The sequence below is a fragment of the Rhinolophus ferrumequinum genome, chromosome 2 (genome assembly GCF_004115265.2).
Source record: "Rhinolophus ferrumequinum isolate MPI-CBG mRhiFer1 chromosome 2, mRhiFer1_v1.p, whole genome shotgun sequence".
Classification (NCBI taxonomy): Eukaryota; Metazoa; Chordata; class Mammalia; order Chiroptera; family Rhinolophidae; genus Rhinolophus; species Rhinolophus ferrumequinum.
In genome coordinates, this window is record NC_046285.1 from 30,484,375 (window position 1) to 30,504,466 (window position 20,092).

Here is a 20,092-nt window from a genome sequence, read left to right on the forward strand (position 1 = left end):
TTGTAATAGACTGTCTATCAATCGATCACCTATCTGTGGCTCTAACCATTTATATTTTATATACCTACCTACCTACTTCCTATCTACCTATCATCCATCCATCTTATATTTTACAGCAGTATTTTAACTGACTTCTTTGGGCCCCACTGCCCGAATTGTGCTAATTTTCTTATTAGCTCCTTTTCAAACCCTTCTCACATTTCTTTCAATTCTTTTGTATTTCACTCTTTCCTACAGACTCATTACTATAAACTTCTCTTTCTTTCCTCCTATTGCCTCTCTTTTTATCTTGTCCCCTTCCTTTTTCCTTCATTTTTTTACAGCCTTTTTCTATATCTTTTCTCACTCCATTTCATTCCATCTTTTTCTTTCTTTCTCTATTCTTATCCTGCCTATATATCCTGCACGCCTGTCTGCCTTCCTTTCTTCTTCCTTCTTCTTTCCTTCCTTACATCATTCTTTACTCCCTCTCTTCCTTCATCCCTTTATCTCTCCCTTCCTCTTTCCCTCTTCCATTCCTTCTTCTCTCCCTTCCCTTCTATTCTTTTTTTTACTGGCTCCTGTTTTAAAACATTTTTCTTTTCATCTCTATCTCCTGTTCTAATTCTTTCTCTTTGCATCTATTTCCAAATTACAGTGGAAAGAAGTCATAAGACAATGATGGCTTACCTTGAAATGGGATCTTAACATACTTTGGCGTGAACTAAAGGAAAATTACAAAAGCAAAAAATAAGTTACCACTCAAAATGTGTTATTATTCAAACTTTTCAAACCACAAGTACATACTCAAAATCTACACTAGAAGTGCTCATGCCTGCTTACCAATAAACTAAGAATATGTTTCACTATAAAGACTTGGTTTTATTGATGTTTAAGAATCCTGTGCAAATAATTAAATTCTCAATATGCTCATTTATAAAAACACATTAAGACTTAACATATTTTTCAAAAACGTTTTTTGAAATAAATCCCTCTCTACAAGCACTGCGTAAAAAAAAAAAAGTTTCTTGAATTTTTGAAGAAATAAAACAAAGTCCAGAAGAAACTGCCAAAAGGCTTCACAAGGTGACATTGACTTTAGTAAATAAACTACAAAACAGGGTTTGATTCTTGGCTTTGTTGACATTCCCAGCATTCATCTGTCTTTGTTCCATGTTACAAATACCCTTCTGCCTGAGAAGTCAGCAAGGTTCTTGCTCTTTCTGCTCCTTCTGCCAGGACACTAATATTCTCTAGGTCCCTCTTTTATGTATCTGACCTCCTTAAGTGCTGCTTTTATAATAAACTCTCAAGAGTTGTGGAACACCTAAATCTTACATGTACCTTCTAAAATAGGCTTGTGCTTTGACATTTGTTTTTTTATTAATATAAAATTAATTCATGCTTATTTATTCTTTGGTTAGATTTCCCTTTTGATCAATACATTTATGAAACTGTTGATCAAATCAGGGGTACAGTCTGTGAATACAAACAAAAAATAAAATCAAATATGGTTTTGATACATGGGTACCCAAATCAACTGCCAACAGAGTTCCAAATAAACAGCAAACAAGGTTCGGTGAAACCACAGGTTTACTGTGATTCCATTTCTTTTGCCAATTTAAAAATTATGTCATATTATAGTTTCACAAATATAAAAGTCATATTTCATAAAGTAAATTAACCACAGAGAAAAATTCAAGCAAAATGGCACATGAGTTTTTAAAAGCTAAGCTTGGGGTTCAAATCCTGTCTCTATTATCTCTACCACTTCACAAATAGTAACTAGATAAACTTAGGTAACTTACTGAATTTCTCTCAGCTTTCGATAAGATGTTTAATCAAGGGGAACTATTATCATTAGACACTGGAATCTGATTATGTTATCTAGTTTAATTTAGTCAAATCCACCTTATTATTCTGTCACTTTCATACAACTGCTATGTATTTGGTGTATATTTTCCATATATATATCCATACAGATACATATCATATATATGTATATATATATGTAAATATCCATATATACATATCTATTTCCATATCCATATATATATATTTGGTGTATACTTTCCCTTGCCAAATTTTAACATGTTCCACTGGGTCTTTACTCTGATAAAATATATCTTATAAATAAAAATAACTAACTATAGAAAATCAATATGACTGTTTGCTTTTGAAATTTTACACTCATTACTATGAAATTACAAACTAGTAGTGCATCTATATATCTTTGCCCTCTACTTTTCTACATTATTCTCTCATTCGCCCACTGTAAGTATTTTTGTCCTATCAAACCTTCCCACTTGGCAAGGATCTGATACTCATTTATACCTTTGTATGATAACTGAGCCAACATGTAACCTCTCCCAAAGGTAAAGCCCTAATCCCAGCTAAAATTTAATCCCCAGTTAAGAAAATGACAAAGATGTTTCTGTGGCAGGAAGGTTAACCAAGTTCTCTGAAATCATATCACCTCTATTTAAACTTAAGAATAAAGCTAAACCTAAGAGCTATTTTTATAACTTCGAACGACAGCTAATAGATTTCTCTGAACATAGTATGTACTTAATAAACATTTTCCTAGTATCAACAAAGCTAAGATCTAAAAATAAAATGTTCACATATATTGTAGCATTCTTTACACTAAAAAAGTAATAATAAATATCCAACTATAAAACAATGGCTCTAACTTATATAATAGTTTACCATTATAGGTATTTTTCTAGCTCAGCTAAATTGTAACTATCATGATAATGAGAACAATATCTCCAGTGTCTACAGCAGTGCCTAGCAGACACTGACTCCACAATAAGAAAATGATTAAATTTAATTCTCATATATATTTACCCCCCCAAAAGAAGTTCTTTAATTTCTAAGTTACAGAACATCATGAGCTTTGTCTGAAAAAGAACATACACTAAAAGTCTTTTGAAAAATTTGAAAGTCTTAAGACTTATTTTTAACTATTTTTGTCATTTCTAAAATTGCTTATGCTCTCCATCAAAATATACTTTAACTTTTGCAGAATTCCTCACATGCATATATTTTACCTGCATATATTTGCTTTGATTTACTAAACCACTTTCTTGTAATTAGACATTTAAGTTTTTTACTTTAATTATAAGTGTTCCAACAAACATGTAACAAATTTTTAAGACCCACTTTATGACATTTATTGACTATTTGCTGTCCCCTACAATTTGTAATAGCAAAATACTGGGAGAACTGAAATGTCCAACAGTCAGGAATTAAGGAGAACCCAAGTATGCCAAAACAGGTACATGAGTTAAATTAATTTAATATAATCACGGTGAGTTACAAAACCGTGTATCATACCCTTTTGTTTTAAATATATATATAGTATGAAGAATACAGAATGAAATACACTGTAGAATTAGTGGCAGTTGTCTCTGGATAAGTAAGATTATAGGTGTTCTTTTAATTATTCCTTTACTCATTTCTAGTTTTTTGTTTGGTTTGTTTTTTTTCCCATAACAAGTCCACCTAACTATGTAATAACATAATTAATACATTAACTAATGAAAATACATGGTTGAATAATTACTTTGGATTTCCCTCCCCAACCAATCAATTATTGTCACATAATTAATTACCCAATTTTTTGCCATTAGAAAGAGTTCAACAACAACAAAAAAAGGTCAAACTGGAAGTTAAAATAAAAAAGCAAAAAAGAAGGGGAAATTGTGAAAAGCGAATAAAATTCCTTTAAAAAAACTGTAAAATCACCTCAAGCATGCCAAAATCATTAATATCTGAAAACTAGTGACCAGGGAATATTAATTTTAAACCAAATGGCTCTTGTGCTTTCAATCAAAGTAGTTTTAACTATTTCAAAAGCTACCATTATTTGTAGTTCCCAGAATTTGTTGGATTTGTACTTAATGTTTACTTCTTTGGGGATCAGGTCTTCCCTCATGGACAGTCACCAAGTAAACATCTACTTTATGTCTTAAATCATGTACTGTCTTCTCTGTAAAGTCCTTCCTGATTCTTCCAAACAGATATAAGCAGTCATTCCTATATGCACCCTTCTTGTACGTATTTCTATTGTACATTTTACCATAATGCAAAGTAAATATCTATTTACATGTCTGTCTCTTCCATTATACTACCAATTCCTTGAAAGCACAGACCATGTCTTACCATTTTTATGCTCCCTGTCTTATTTCCTAACATATTGAAATATTAATAAAACTTTTAGGAAAATACCTGAGTATTCAATTTAGCTAAAGTTTATGGGGCCTATTTAGGTTTGAGCCATTTATGGAAGGATAAAAGGTAATAAAAGCATGGCTCTTCACCACAAGATGCGTAAAGGTTAATGGAGAGGTTCAGGCAAAACTATAAACCACTATATAAATCTTACAACAGATGTTCAAAGTCCTGTGTGCACACAGTAAAGGGAGAAGTTAATTCTGGCTAGGAAGGAGAAATCAGGAAAGGTTTCTTGAAAGAGGAAGTATTTCAGATAAGTCTTAAAAGATGATTAGGAGTCCAGCAGGCAGAAATGCTGAAAAATTATAGAGAACTGAGTAAAATCCAGTCTGGCTTTCATATACAATATATGAGGAGCAATACTGAAAAAAAGTGGAAAAACAGGAACAGGAACTATTCCTGGAGATCCTTAAATAACAAGTTTAGGAATTTGGAGAATTCAGTTTATAACAATTTAAACCAGCAAAATAAGATTTTTTATTTATTCTCCCAACTATTCCCTGAATAAAATTATACTTTACCACCAAATTAGATTTAGATCCCAATGTCAATACATACTACGCATAATTACAGTAGTCAGATCAAAGATATGATTCTAGAAATCCCTCCCCAATTAAAGACATGTTTCAAAGTATGTATAATGACATTCATAGTGTCCCATATAAAATTATTCTCAATCCTATTTTCATTTGCACTAAAAAAAGAAGACAATCTGAGAATACCTTATCCCAAGATCCAAAACTTACAAAAAAATAAAATATACTTACTGTTACACAACCTTTAGAAGCTCCTTTTATTTTGCCAATATAAACAGAAGTAAATATAAAATCCAGTTGTAGATCCATCTCATTACTAGGTGTAATACAGGAAATGTTTTCCATGACAGGATTATATGGACATAATTCAGATGAAGCCTAATAAGGAATAAATTATAAAATGCATATAACCCTAAGTATTATATAAATGCTGGCCATGATTTTCAAGGTCAAATACTTCTTTAAATCATTATTAGTGAATGAAATTGAAGGATTTTATACTGTTCTTACTGTGAAGAAGTAATTATTATCTAGATTATTTTTTCTTAAAAAGCATATGATTGGGGCCGCCCGTTGGCTCAGTTGGTTAGAGCACGAACGCTTTACAGCAGGGTTGCTGGTTTAATTCCCACATGAGCCAGTGAGTTGCACCCTTCACAACTAGATTGAAGACAACTAGCTGCCGCTGAGCTTCGGGAGGCGCAGCTGGAGGCTCAGTTAGTTAGAGCGTGAGCTCTCAACAACAAGGTTGCCGGTTCAATTCCCCCAAGGGATGGTGGGCTGCGCCTCGTGCAACTAAAGATTGAAAGCGGCGACTGGACTTGGAGCTGAGCTGCACTTTCCACAACTAGATTGAAGAACAACGACTTAGAGCTAATGGGCCCTGGAGAAACACACTGTTCTCCAATATTCCCCAATTAAAAAAAATTTTTTTTTAACCGAGTCACAGAGCCAGATTAAATGTTAATTTAAAACAAAGAATTAAAAAAAAAAGTCTATGATTTACCTTGAGAAAATTACTCTAAATAATCAATAATCATTTCTTAAAAATAAGATAATCAGAGGCTGGTAATATGAATGAATACTGACAATAAATTATTTGAATCTTACTTTAAAGCTATACTCTTCAAAGTACTATGTCAAAAACACAATTGGGGGACATTAAACCAACAGAGGCTTCCATTTATTATTTTCTGCAAGAAGGGAGAGACAAAGGACTTAACAAACTCATAGGTATGTGACATTATTCTAATTCCCCCACATTATTTCATTTGCTACTCGAAATAATCTTGTGAGATAGGTATCATTATCTTCATTAAGGAAGTTAAGTGACTAGTCCAAATGGCAGAGCCAGGATTTGAACACAGGTCTGCATATCTTCAGAAGCCATGCTCTTTCCTCTATAGTATGCTGCCTTAATAGCAAGCGAGGAAAAGGAGTAATTCCAAGCAGCTACAGTACTGCAAGACCAGACACATAAATATTGGAAACTGTTTAATTCTAGAAAAAGTTTTGATAAAGTAACTAAATGTCTAATGTGAACCATTAAAAAAAGAAAAAATATTCAATAGAATATTTAGACCGAAGAAATATAAATGACGAGAAAAAAATGCTATAATGTTTTTAATTCAAAATAAAGACAATTATTATAATATATTTCTCTGAAATTAATATGAAAGTTGTCTCAAAATTCAAACTAAGAAAAATTGTAATTTTTGTTACAATATGCTCCTTGATGAAATAAGAAGTAGTCATTAGCTAATAGTGAATATTTCACTATCTGTGAGAAGGCAGAAATAAATTACCTGTACTGACTGGCATGTAATCAATGGTAATTCCGACAATGCTGATTTAGAAGTACTCTCATTTTCATTAGTGATAGCATGGTTTTGCGTAGGTTGCAATTTAAGAATCTCTGAACTTTTATGTTCAATGGGTCCTTCTTCATCACTGGAAACAACAACTAGAAAGGAAAAACGTATTTTTTTAAATATTACAATAATCATATATCAAAGAAAGAACTTTCTAATTCATGTGATATATATCTTTAATAATCCCAGTAAATTTAATCATCTACCTTTATTCAGTTTAGAAACTGGTCTATCATTCATTACCTAATTCATACTAGTTATATACAATGTTTCCATATCAGTGCTATTGTTTAGCATCTACCTGAAGGTTGAAGGACGAAGACATTTAAAAAATAAATAAGACCAAGATAAGAATTTAGAAACAAGTCCTAGTTCTAATAATGTATTGTACCATGACTCTGAATTGTAATTTAAATCCTGTTACATTAGTTACTTCAGGAAATGGAGGGCTAGGGGAACATGTGGGAGACTATTCATTGTATATCTTTTAGAACTTTTTATGTACAGTGTGACCACATCAAATACTTGAACATTAATTAAATAAAAATTAATGACAATAATTAAATAGCACTTAAAATCTCTGCACTTCAGCTTCATCAACCAAATGACAATAATAATGGTCCTTACAGAACCTTTTAAAATCTACTGATAAAATTAAGAGCCTTTCCCATCCTCCTGTTACTTACTTGGTTCAGCTGAGATAAGTGATTGGTTCCCTTCACTGTGTTCACTTAAAACCGGTTTTTCTATTGCATTCAACTCACTCTCATCTTTTTCAACCAGGGTAGAATTCCCCGCAGTATCAGTGGAAATAGAGCTCTCAAACGTTTCAGTGATTGAACAGTCAGGGATGCTTTTGAGAGCAGCACTCAAAGCGACCTCTTTACTATTAAGTGAGGATAGCTTAGTAAAATCACTTTCTACAGGTTCAGGTGTAATTTCTTCAAGCAGTTTTGGGTCTTGATAATGGTTTTCACTTGACTTTTCAAACTCAGTGGATAGTGTTGAGTCATTTTCTTGTTCTTTCTGAACATAAATAAATGCATACAAAAAATTAACATTTTTCAAATTTGGCAACATAAAAAACTTTTTTTAAGTTTAAATTCCTAAAGAAGAATATAAAAGTAAAAATAGTATATCATTTCTATAACTACAGGGATAGAAAACCACACAATTATACTACATTACTCTTGCCAGTGTCTCCCAAGTATAAAGATACAGAGTTCAGTCTGTCCAATCTGATGCCTAAACATTTTTAAAAGTACGGGATGGTGAGACTCCCGTATTTACAAGTGCTTCAGGTAGTCTCCCATGATCTAAGTCAACTTTAGAATGAGAAGAAGATTTTTTACAGTTTTATTTTGCAAAAGTAATGAGGACATGACATCAAGTGACTAGTAATGAGAGCAAAAAATTTAAAACCTAACAGGATAACAATACGAAAAATTATGAAAATCAATCATTGCCTTCAAATCTCTATTGCTGCATAAATCTAAATCATGTGTGTAAGTCAAAGGCCTGCAAAGTCCTGAAATGCATTGTGAATCAAAGGAATCAAAAAGCTGTCTTCTTATTGTTTTGTTAACCACATATGAAGTCTTTGAAAATAGGTAATGTAAAAAAAAAAAAGAAAATAGGTAATGTATGTATTAACTGTGATAATTCTTTATTTACAACAAATTCCCTAAACTCTAGATAAAGAGAAGCTTAAAGAAGTTGGTAAGTAAATAACTACTGATAAAAGAAATCTGCTAATAATTTTACAAGCAAGTGAAAAAGCAATTAGCTAAACAGTACAAATGGTATTTGGTTAATGAAAGGGAAAGTAAAACAAGTCTGAATGATATACACCAAACTACTGAATAAGGAGTGGTATCAGAGGAGGGAAAATTTTAACTTTTTATTCATTCATAATATTTAAATTTGGTCCAATAACTGTATTACTGCAAAAATAAAGTTTCCTTTAAATTATTTTTTAAAAATCAAACAAAGAATCAAAAAAGGAGACAAAGAAAAGAAAGAAATATGAAGACAAAAGCAAAAAGCTAGAAAAACATTTGGCCACAGTCAATTCATTTTTATGATAGCACAAATTATTTCACATGATATCAAAATACCTCTACTTACTGTCTGTTCTGCTGGCTTATATAAAGAAGTACAATTATGAGAATCACGTAAATTACTCCTAAGCCTTTTCTTTCTCTTCCTGGAAATCAGAGTGGGTTCCATTTTAGAATCAGAATATGTATCATCCTTGTTTCTGCTCCCCTCTTCAAGATCATCACAACCTCTGCTTCCACTACTGAGCTCTTAAAAAACAAGAGACATAAATATAACCAAAAAATACAGAAAGAATCCCTTTTAGAAGAGCTCTTTGAAACATCATCAAATATACCGCTTCCAAAACTAATGTTAAAAAAGAAGTCCACTGTTAAATTCTCATATGACATGACATGGATGGATATGAAGAGATATCCTATTTTAAACTACATACACAAAGTGAATGTTCATTGTACAATAAATATGAGGAAAATATATTAAAAAGAAGTATTCTTTAGTAACCAAAGCAAAGCAATCAAACCATGTTTTACCTTTTACTATAACTTCAACTGTAATACCAAAAAAAAAGGAGGGGTGGGTCTTAATAAAATTCGGAAAAAAACATGGAAAATTCATGTTTTAAAATTTTTCGATAATTCACTGTGATCTTAGAATTTGTTGTCTTTTTTAAATATAAATTGTACACATATTTTTTAAGTGAAAACGGACAATAACTTAAAAGAGCAGAGCATTGATCACTGCTCTTCTAAAAGGAGCCAAAATACCTTTCCTCAGCATCTGACTATGAAATCCATGGCCATTACCACCAAAAATGCTTAATATTTCGTTTATCAAATGTATGTACTATACAAAAATACCTTCTAATAGGTTCTACCTGAAAATTACCATGAATCATTTTGCTTTCTGAAGCTATATCACACAAATACAAATTCAAAGGTTATGCACAGCAAGTCCCAAAGCATATTCCCTGAATCCATAACTTATTATTCATGCAACACTGACTAGCCTGGCCTCTCTATTCACTCGAAGTTCTTTCAACACTCTTCAAACTATTCTTGCTCTTACTCTAGCTTCATAGACACCCAATGACTAACATTCATAATATCTCTTTGTTGTTGTTTAAAAGGCAGGCATTGGGATAGGATTGAAGGCAAAAACTTGAAGAGTCAATCAACAGTCTTCCAATTTATTTCCTCCCCATGAAAATAAAATCCCCCAATCATCAACAGAATATTTTGAAAAGCTCAATAAATTTTATTTGTAATTTTGTAAACTGCAAAGGTAGTCAAATACAATTTCTCTATATAAAAACTGTATCAAATTAAAATTTCAAATATAAATACTATATCAAAAATACTGATGAAAGGAAAGTGGCTTGAGAAAAACTCTATTATATAGGAATTTTCCTTTAAACAGTTCACCATTTGCACTTCAGCCCAGACTATCTCATGGAAAACAGGAATAGATTTATTAGATAGAGCTAGACATTGTAAAAATATGATTCCACCTGCATATTATGTACAATTTGACTTGCAAATATTACTAGTATGAAATCAGAGATGAAAAAATCCTATAAACAAAAAATATTAAATATTTCCAATGTATTATTTTTATAAAACCAAATTCCACAATGCAAACATAATGTACTACAAAATGGTATACCTGGGGATTAAGAATTTCCATTAATTTATGGCCTATGTTAAACAACTGGAATTAAACACAATTATCAATAGGATGAAAACATAATGAGTTTTAATACCTAATTTCCAAAACCTTCAGGGATACTAAGAAAATATAAAGCATTTCTATTGTTACGCACTTTTTTCCCTCCCTTTTTAGTATATCTAAAATTCCACTGTGACTTTGTAGTAATACTGAAGGGCACAAATCAGAAAGCTTTTTATTCAATTATTCCTACTCTATCTAGAAAAGCAGTGGAGTGTGAGAGCTTAACAGTGCCTTGACAGTATTTGAATTGAGCTCACTTATACAAGTACTTATATTTTTACTTGATAAGTAATGGTAATTGTTTCTGGGGAAAGCACAATTCATAAGAAAAGAAATGTCTTTCATTATATGCAGACAGTACTTAGTGACTAATTGAAAGGTTATGACTACAGAGTCGCAATATTTTCTCTAAAGATTACCCTCTTAGGAGTTGCAGTTGGTTTCTTGTACACATCGAAGTTATTAGTCTAGTTTCCTTATAAGTTTTCCTCTTGTATGGAAAAGGCTACTAAAAATGTGTAGATTGCTGTGTTTCAAAGGAAGTACAAAGAAATTTTGCATAGTGTCATTAAAGAACCATCTTTTCTTGTGAATAATTTATAAAATCATTCAGAAAACAAAATACCTCACTAGTTTGAAGCTATCAATAATCCAAGAGACCCCTGAAGATGTTAGTTTCCCATCTGACTAATGTAGTAAATTGTTCTGATGCAAATTTTTGTAAATTATTTAAAAATCTTAAAAGAGAAACAAAAAAAAAGAGAAAAGAAGTCAGTTGACCCAACATGCCAGGAAGCCTACAAAGAATTTTCAGTCGTCTGGGATGTATTTACCTTTAAAAATGCTAATAATGGCTTGTCTTAGCATCCTCTGAGAGTTGAGAGAAATTCTAATGAATAAAGAATGTAGTTCATAATAGGAGGATAGACACTAGGAAGCTAATAATAATCATCGAGTTAGGAGTAATATCAACTCCCAAACATATCCATGGAAACACTTAGAAATAGCTAAACGAACATTATACCTTTATAGGTATATGTCCAGCCCCAACAATAACAACAACAAAAATCCAAATTTACTTCTGAATTTAGTAAATCAATCAAGAAATATATATTACAACATACAAATAATAAATTTAGCAATTTTCTTTGTGTTACTAAATAATCTCCCTTTATTTTCACATATCCTTGAAATGTAAAATTAAATAGTTATTTACAATTTTAAAATTATTATAAAAGCAATACACAAAAATTCAAACGACAAGTTTTCTAAGGTTAACAAACCTTTAGGTTGAGTATCAGACACTATAAGAGAAATGACATCATCATCTCTTCTCTTTTCTTTGGTATGTGCAGCCTGTTTTGCATAATTATTATCTACTGTCTTATTTTGTTGTGAAACCCTGCAAAAAAAAATAGTATTATACTCAATTCTTCTAAACCCAAATGAATTTTGAAGCCAGCTGGCATATATTCAAGATAAAAATCAGTAAATTACAAACACAATCCCACATAGAAGAGCATATGATCTAAACAGTAAAAAAATAATAAACTAAGATTTGAGAAATGAGTGCTCATTCCTGTTCTACCTTTAAATTCTCCATGTTTCTATTGGTATATGGGGTAGATACCCACACCGCAGAATTCTGCACATGAAAAATGAGCAAAAGAATAATACACGTATAAAATACATCAGAGGTCTAAAAAGTAAACAACCTCACTTTACACCTCAAGAACTTAGAAAAAGAACAACTGAAGCAGGAGAAAGAAAACAACAAAGATCAGAGCAGAAATAAATAAAATAGAGACCAGAGAAACAACACAAAAGATCAACAAAACTAAGAACTAGTTTTTTGAAAAGACAAACAAAACTGACAAACCTTTAGCCAGACAAACTAAGAGAAAAAGAAGACTCATAAATGTAAACAGAAATCAAAGAAGAGACATCAAAACTCATACCACAAAAATATACAGGATAATCAACAGACTATTATGAACAATTATATGCCAAAAAATTGAAATACCTAAAAGAAATGGATAAATAACTAGAAATATACAACCTACCAAGACTAAAAAGAAAATATGAAGCGACCAATAACGAGTAAGGAGACTGAATTAGAATCAAGCCTCCCAGTACAGAAAAGCCCAGGACCAGATGATTGCATTGATAATTCTACCAAACAATTTAAAAAGAATTAATGTGAATCCTTCCCAAACTCTTCCCAAAAACTGAAAAGAAAGGAATACTCCTAAACTCATTTTAGGAGGTCATCATATTCTGATACCAAAGCCAGGTAAGGACACTACAGGAAACGAAAACTAGAGACCAATATCCCTAATGACTATAGATGCAAAAATCCTCAACAAAATATTAGGAAACCAAATTCAACAGTACCTTAAAGACAGGATCCTATACCATGATCGAAATGGATTTATTCCAGGGGTATAAGTATGTCACAACATCCACAAATAAATGTGATACAACACATTAATAGAATGAAAGATAAAAGGTACATGATTACTAAATAGATATAGAAAAAGTATTTCATGAAATTCAACATCCTTTCATGATAAAACCCTCAAGAAACTGGATATAGAAGGAAAGTACCTCAACATAGCAAAGGCCAATACATCAAACCCACAGGTAACATACTCAACAGTAAAAGATTTAAAAGTTTTTCTTCTGAGATGAGGACCAAGACAATGGTGCCCATTCTCATCACACTTATTCAACATAATTCTGGAAATCCTAAACAGAGCAATTAAGGAAGACAAAGAAATAAAAGGCATGTAAATAAGAAAAGAAGTAAAACTGTCATTATTTGCAGATAATATGATCTTTCATGTAGAAAACCCTAAAGAATCTACCAAAAAACTGTTAGAACTAATCAACAAAGTCAGTGAAGTTGCACGATATAAAAATCAATAAAAAAAAAAAATCAATAGCATTTATATATGCTACTAGCAAAATATCACAAAGAGAAATTAAGAAAACAATTCCACTCACAATTGCATCAAAAGGAATAAAATACCTAAGAATAAATATAAACAAGATGGACAAAGACCTGTACACTGAAAACTGTAAGACAGTTGATGAAATTGAAGACGACGCAAATATGTGTAAATGGAAAGAAATTCTGTACTCATGGATTACAAGACTTAATATTGTTAAAATGTCCAAAGCAACCTACAGACTCAATACAATCCCAATCGACATTCCAATGGCCTTTTTCATAAAAGCAAAACAATCTTAGTATTTCTATAGAACCACAAAAGACCCCCAAAACAGCCAAAGCATCTTGTGAAAGAACAAAGCTGAAGGAATCACACTTCCTGATTTCAAACCATATTATAAAGCTATAGGAATCAAACCAGTACGGCATTTGATAGAAAAACAGACACAGATCAATCCAGAATAGAGAGTCAAAAATAAGTCCACATATGTATGGTCAATTAACTTATGATAAAGGAATAAAGAATATACAATGGTGAAATAAATGTTGGGAAAGCTAGACAAGAGAATAAAGTGAACTAACATCTCACATTATACACAAAAATCAACTCAAAATGGATTAAAGAATTGAACATAAAACCTGAAATCATAAAACTCCTGGAAAACATGGGGGTAAGCTCCATGACATTGGTCTTAGCAATGATTTGTGGGCTTAACTACAAAGCAAAGGCAACAAAAGCAATGTAAACAATATATCACACTAAAAAGCTTCTCTTCAGAAAAGGAAACTATCACCAAGATGAAAAGGCAACCTAGGGAATGGGAGAAATATCTGCAAATCATACCCATATATCCAAAAAGGGGTTAAAATGCAAAATACATTAAAAAAAAAAAAAAACCTCATACAACTCAATAAAACTCAATAGCAGAAAAAAATTTTTTTTCAATGGGCAGAACTGAGTAATTATTATTCCAAAGACATACACATGGCCAACAGGTACAGCTCAACATCACTAATTATCATGGAAATGCAAATCAAAAACCACACTGAGGTATCACTTCACACCTGTTAGAATGGCTATTGTCAAAAAGAGAAGAAATAAGTGTTGGAAAGGATGTCCTTGTGCAATGTTGGTGGAATTAGTAAAGGTTGCCAGTTTGATTCCCACATGGGCCAGTGAGCTGCCACACCCTCCACAACTAAATTGAAGACAACCACTTCAGCTGAGCTGCCGCTGAGCACCGGTGGACAGCTGGATAGCTCATTTGCTTAGAGCTCAAGTTTTTAACAAGGTTGCCAGTTCAATCCCCACTGGCATGGAATGGTGGGCTGTGCCCCCCCAACAACTAGCTTGAAAACGGCAACTGGACTTGGAGCTGAGCTGCACCCTCCACAACTACACACTGAAGGACAATGAGTTGACTTGGAGCTGATGCGCCCCGGAGAAACACTCTGTTTCCCAATTTTGAAAAAATTAAAACTAAAACTGCCAAGTCATTCAGCAATTCATCTACTGGGTATTTAGCACCCCCGTGTTCACTGTAGCATTATTTACAATAGCCAACATACAGAAACAATCTAAGTGTCTATAATAAATGAATGAATAAAGAAAATGTGACACACACACACACAAATATTATTCAGTGGTAAAAAAAGAAAGAAATCCTGCTGTTTGTGATAAGATGGATGGACCTTAAAGCATTATGCTAAGTGAAATATGTCAGACAAAGACAAATACTGTACATCTCACTTTCTCTCTTATATGTGGTATCTTAAAAAACAAACAAACAAAAAAAAAAAACCTCGATATAGACAACCGATTGGTGGTTGCCAGAGCTGGAGGGCCCAGGAGGGTAGGTGGCAACACTCTCCCTATAGTAAAAGGGACAAGTTTCCGTTATAAGGTAATTGTATATTTGAAAATTACTAAGACAGCTCTTATTATAAAAGTTCTCATCACAAGAAAAAAAAATTGCAACTGTGTGTGATGATGGATGTTAACTAAACTTACTGTGTTAATCATTTCCCAACTCAAACATATAGTAAATCATTATATTGTATACCTAAGGCTAATACAATATTATCTATCAGTAACCTATCAAAAAAATGCACTACTTAATTTTCAAAAATAAATTGATACAAAAAATTGGGAAATCAATATGGTTAATATTTCGATAGCCAAAGAATCAGTTAAATCTTCACACACAATATTCTCATCCATGATAATTGTTATTAATGAAACAACTTATTATGGTATTATTTAAGTGAATAAAAATTTTGAAATAAAAAACTATTAAGTTATTAAACTACAGCATTCCCTTGTAATAGAATACATAAAGTAATTACCACATTTCCAAAACTATTTAACAATCACATACCAAAAATAAATCAAGGATCCCTGTACAATAAACTATAAAACTCATATCAAGTGACCTCAGGAAGATTGTGGAGTAGGAAGCACCTAGCATCTACTCACCTAGACAACCACTGCACTGGCAGAATCTGTCTGATGTAACTATTTTGGAATTCTGCTGTCTATTAAAGGCTTGCAACTTCCAATCAAAAAATTCAACACGAATTAGAGTTAATTTTGCTCAATTTCACCTTTTTGGGTGGTAGCAGGTAACCAACCATCCTCTACCCACAGCCCTGAGGCAAGCAGCTATGCCCGAGTTCCTAAGAGTTCCTAAAACTGTTCGCATGGGCTTGCAAAAACCAAGGTGAGCAGTCTTGACAAGGTCATCCAAATACTGGGAATCTGTATTCTGATAACTGGTTGTTGTTTTCAATCATGGATGAGCAGACATTAAGAAGGCATCCATTTTTGCAACACTCACCCTATCCAACTAAAATGACTTCCGTAAGATTTAAAGGACTAGCACCTATTGCGCCCCCCGCCCTTGTTTTTCTTTTTTCTCTTTTGGAAACCAAACACTTAATGACTAAGATGTTAAAAAGTAATCACATACATGAGGGTATTCAGAAAGTCACAGACATAACCAAGGAAAGACAGACTTAGAAAAGACCTAAGACATTATGTTTATACATCAGACTGATCCCTGGAACAAAGACATGTTACAATAAAAAAAAGAAAAGAAAAAAAACACCAGCCAACCCTGGTGAAGGCAGAAAATCTGATTTCCAGACTTACCGTATTATAAGATTCAACTGTCAAGTGTTCAACAAAAAATCACAAGTTATACAAAGAAACAAAAAAGCATGGCCAATTTGAAGAAAAAATATAGATCAACAGAAGCTGTCCCTGAAAAAACCCAGATGACAGGCTCAATAGACAAAGATATTAAAATGACTGCCTTAAAGCTCCTCAGAAAGCTAAAATAAACCTTGAACAAAGTCAAGGAAATGACTTATGACAAAATGAAAATATTCATAAAAAGACAAAATATACACACGAGCTCGGACAATCAAGTTGACAAACTCATCCTAGAAAAAGTGCTACGTACCTCATTGCTGAATATCTCTATGGTCACCTTCGAAGTACTCCCCTTGGGAAGCTATGCAACGATGCTAGCGCCTAGTCAACCCTTCAAAGCAATTTTGGAACTCTTTTTCTAGAATGGCCATCAGAGCTGTCATCGTATTACCCTTGACGTCCTGAATGTCATCAAAATGTCTTCCTTTCAATATTTCCTTTATCTTTGGGTAAAGAAAGAAGTCATTGGGGGCCAGATCAGGTGAGTAGGGAGGGTGTTCCAAATTATTTGCTTACTGTCTAAAAACGCCCTCACAGATAGTGCTGTGTGAGCTGATGCATTGTCGTGATCCAAGAGCCATGAACTGTTGGCAAAAAATTCAGGTCGTCTAACTTTTTCACACAGCCTTTTCAGCACCTCCAAATAGTAAACTTGGTTAACTGTTTGTCCAGTTGGTACAAATTCATAATGAAGAATCCTCTAATATCAAAAAAGGTTAGCAGCATCATTGCAACAAGTTCACAAACTTAATTGTCAGACCTCGTATGAACCAAAAGGAAAATTATGAAGCTAAAAGATACACTAACTAAAATGCAAAATTTCATTAAAGAGATTCAAAAGCAGATTTGAGCAGACAGAAGAAATAACTGGTGAACCTGAAGATATGATCATGGAAATTATCAAATTTAGAAACAGAAAAGAAAAAATTTTAAGAAAAGTAAACAGAGCCTAAGGAACGTGGTACACCAACAAATGGACCAATATATGCATTATTGGAGTCTCAGAAGGAGAAGAAAAAGGGCCGAGAGATTATTTGAATAAATAATCACCAAAAAAATTCCAAATTTGATGAAAGACATGAATATAAACATCCAAGAATCAGGGTCATGCAGTTCTGGTCGCTGGTAGTGGCCCTCACAGGTTGAATTAAAGAAAATACTTTATCAGAAGATGGCCACTGCACAACTGAAGAGAACTTCTGTGAGTGCATTGATATTTCCCAGTAAGATATCAACTGAGCAGCAGTCTTTGGTGTTAGTGAAGAGGCTCCTACCAGTTTCAGTATCCTGCATCACGTATTTGAGAGGAATTTTTCCAGAATGTGCTTATCAAACAAGATATGTAGATGATCTTTGTGTCAAAATTCTGAAAGAAGATAAACATTGTCCAGGATCTACACAGTTAGTGAAGTGGATGCTAGGATGCTATCAAGCTTTACAGAAAAAACATCTAAGGATGGTTGTGCTAGCTTAGGTTGTGCTAGATTGGTATACACCAATCCAGAAGACCCTCACACAATTTCAGAACGTTACCAATTTAAATTCAAGTATACCAATAATGAACCAATCATGGACTTCTTAAGTAAAAACCAAAGCAGTGAATCAAGTGTCATCTGCTGACACAAAGAAAGCAAGTATTCTCCTCATTCGCAAGAATTATGTTCTAATGCAAAATCTAGGACCTTTACCTAATGATGTTTGTTTGACCATGAAACTTTTTTACTACGATGAAGTCACACCTGCAGATTACCAGCCTCCTGGTTTTAAGGATGGTGATTGTAAAGCAGAGATATTTGATGGGGAGCCTATGTACTTAAATGTGGGAGAAGTCCCAACTCCTTTTCACACCATCAAAGTGACTACTGAGAAGAACGAATGGAAAATATTTATTCACCTGTATTATCATCAAAACAATTAAACACCACTTCAGAAAATTCTCATGGAAAAAGATGATGTAGAATATGAACAGGAGCATTATATAAGTGATGATTTTGACATTGAAACTAAAATGGAAGAGCAGAAAAAAAATTCTGGATCTTCTGAACTTGAAGAACGAAATTTAGTTTGTGAGGAAGATGAAATTATGAGGTGTAAAGAAAGTCCAGATCTTTCAATTTCTCATTCTCAGGTTGAGCACTTAGTCAATAAAACATTTGAACTTGATGTGTCTGAAGTAAACAAAACTTCTGAACTTGATGTGTCTGAAAGCAAAACAAGAAGTGGAAAAATCTTTCAGAATAAAATGGCTAATGGAAATCAACCAGTAAAACCTCAGGACAAGAAAAAGAGAAGTGAACTCAAATCTGGGAAAACAGTCTGTAATCACTTTGATTCTCCTAGTCAGTGCCAAAAATAAGAAAGTTTAGTGAACCAAAGGACCATACATGAAAATTATTTTTCTTCTTCATGTTTGCACAGGTTTATTGCAATATTTAAAGGAAACTATATTACTATTTTAAGGTGTTTTTGCCCTACCTCTGAAAACTTAGACATAGTCTTATGCATTTAGTGAACTAAAATTCAATTCTTAGCTGACTTACCACATTGTGATCCTGAACATTATCTGAGACAAACCCAAGAGAACTTTTGAATAAAATAAAAAATATCAGTGTCATAATTATCTACTCAATGTTGATCTATCTTCCATTTTGGTGGATACTTCCTTTAAAAAATGTATTAATTTTTAAGGCCTTCTAAAGCCATTTTGAAACAAATAATATTTATTTTGGTATTAAATTTTGGAAGGAATTCTCTTTTCACTTATGTTAAAACTACACCATTTAACTGTGTTTGCAATTGTTATTAAAACAATGTTCTTCAGTACTTTGATAGTGTATTAACAATATGTAGTGTACAATTAAACATATGTGCTTTACCTTTTTTAAAACATTTTTTACTATAAGACGATATGATGACTAAGATTTTGAAAGTCTGGCATTTTGGGGAGCAAAAATGTTATCCAGCATCACAAACAAACAAACAAATAAATATAAACATCCAAGAATCCCAAGGAACTAGTGGTAGAATAAACTCAGTAAGACCTCCACTGAAAAATGTTATAATAAAACTACTGAAAGACAAAGACAAATTGAGAATCTTGAAAACACCAAGAAAAAAATGTCTTGTCACATACAAAAAAATCTCAATTAAGCTTTTAAGCAGGGCCAGCCCGGTGGCTCTGGTGTGATTAGAGCACCATGCTCCTAATACCGAGGTCGCTGTTTCGATTCCCACACGGGCCAGTGAGCTGCGCCCTCTACAGCTATGATTGTGAACAACGGCTCTCCCTGGAGCTGGGCTGCCACGAGCAGCCAGAGGTCAGTGTGAGCTGACGCGAGGTGTGTGCTGCTCTGGGCTACTGTGTGCTGCCATGAGCAGCCGGTGGACAGCTGGAGTGGCCGGCAGCCAGCGTGAGTGACTGGCAGCCAGTGTGAGTGGCCATGGGCTGCTGTGTGCTGCCATGAGTGGCGGGCAGCCAGCGTGAGTGGCCAGCGACCAGCATGAGTGTCCG

At 33.1% G+C, this 20,092-nt stretch overlaps 1 protein-coding gene and 1 pseudogene across 6 annotated transcripts in view; one reads left to right on the top strand and one right to left on the bottom strand.

The window, feature by feature from the left end:
* Window positions 1–20,092, bottom strand: part of SENP7 (SUMO specific peptidase 7) — a 128,412-nt gene that overhangs the window by 27,989 nt on the left and 80,331 nt on the right. For all 6 annotated transcript variants that reach the window (XM_033123947.1, XM_033123988.1, XM_033123955.1 and 3 more), the window contains 6 exons: window positions 11,698–11,816; window positions 8,753–8,934; window positions 7,312–7,651; window positions 6,560–6,717; window positions 4,986–5,132; window positions 670–703 (listed from right to left, as the gene is read on the bottom strand). In XM_033123947.1, the coding sequence (XP_032979838.1) occupies window positions 670–703; window positions 4,986–5,132; window positions 6,560–6,717; window positions 7,312–7,651; window positions 8,753–8,934; window positions 11,698–11,816 (980 nt within the window). The remainder of the gene's footprint in view (window positions 1–669; window positions 704–4,985; window positions 5,133–6,559; window positions 6,718–7,311; window positions 7,652–8,752; window positions 8,935–11,697; window positions 11,817–20,092) is intronic.
* Window positions 17,753–18,969, top strand: LOC117037525 (HORMA domain-containing protein 1-like; annotated as a pseudogene).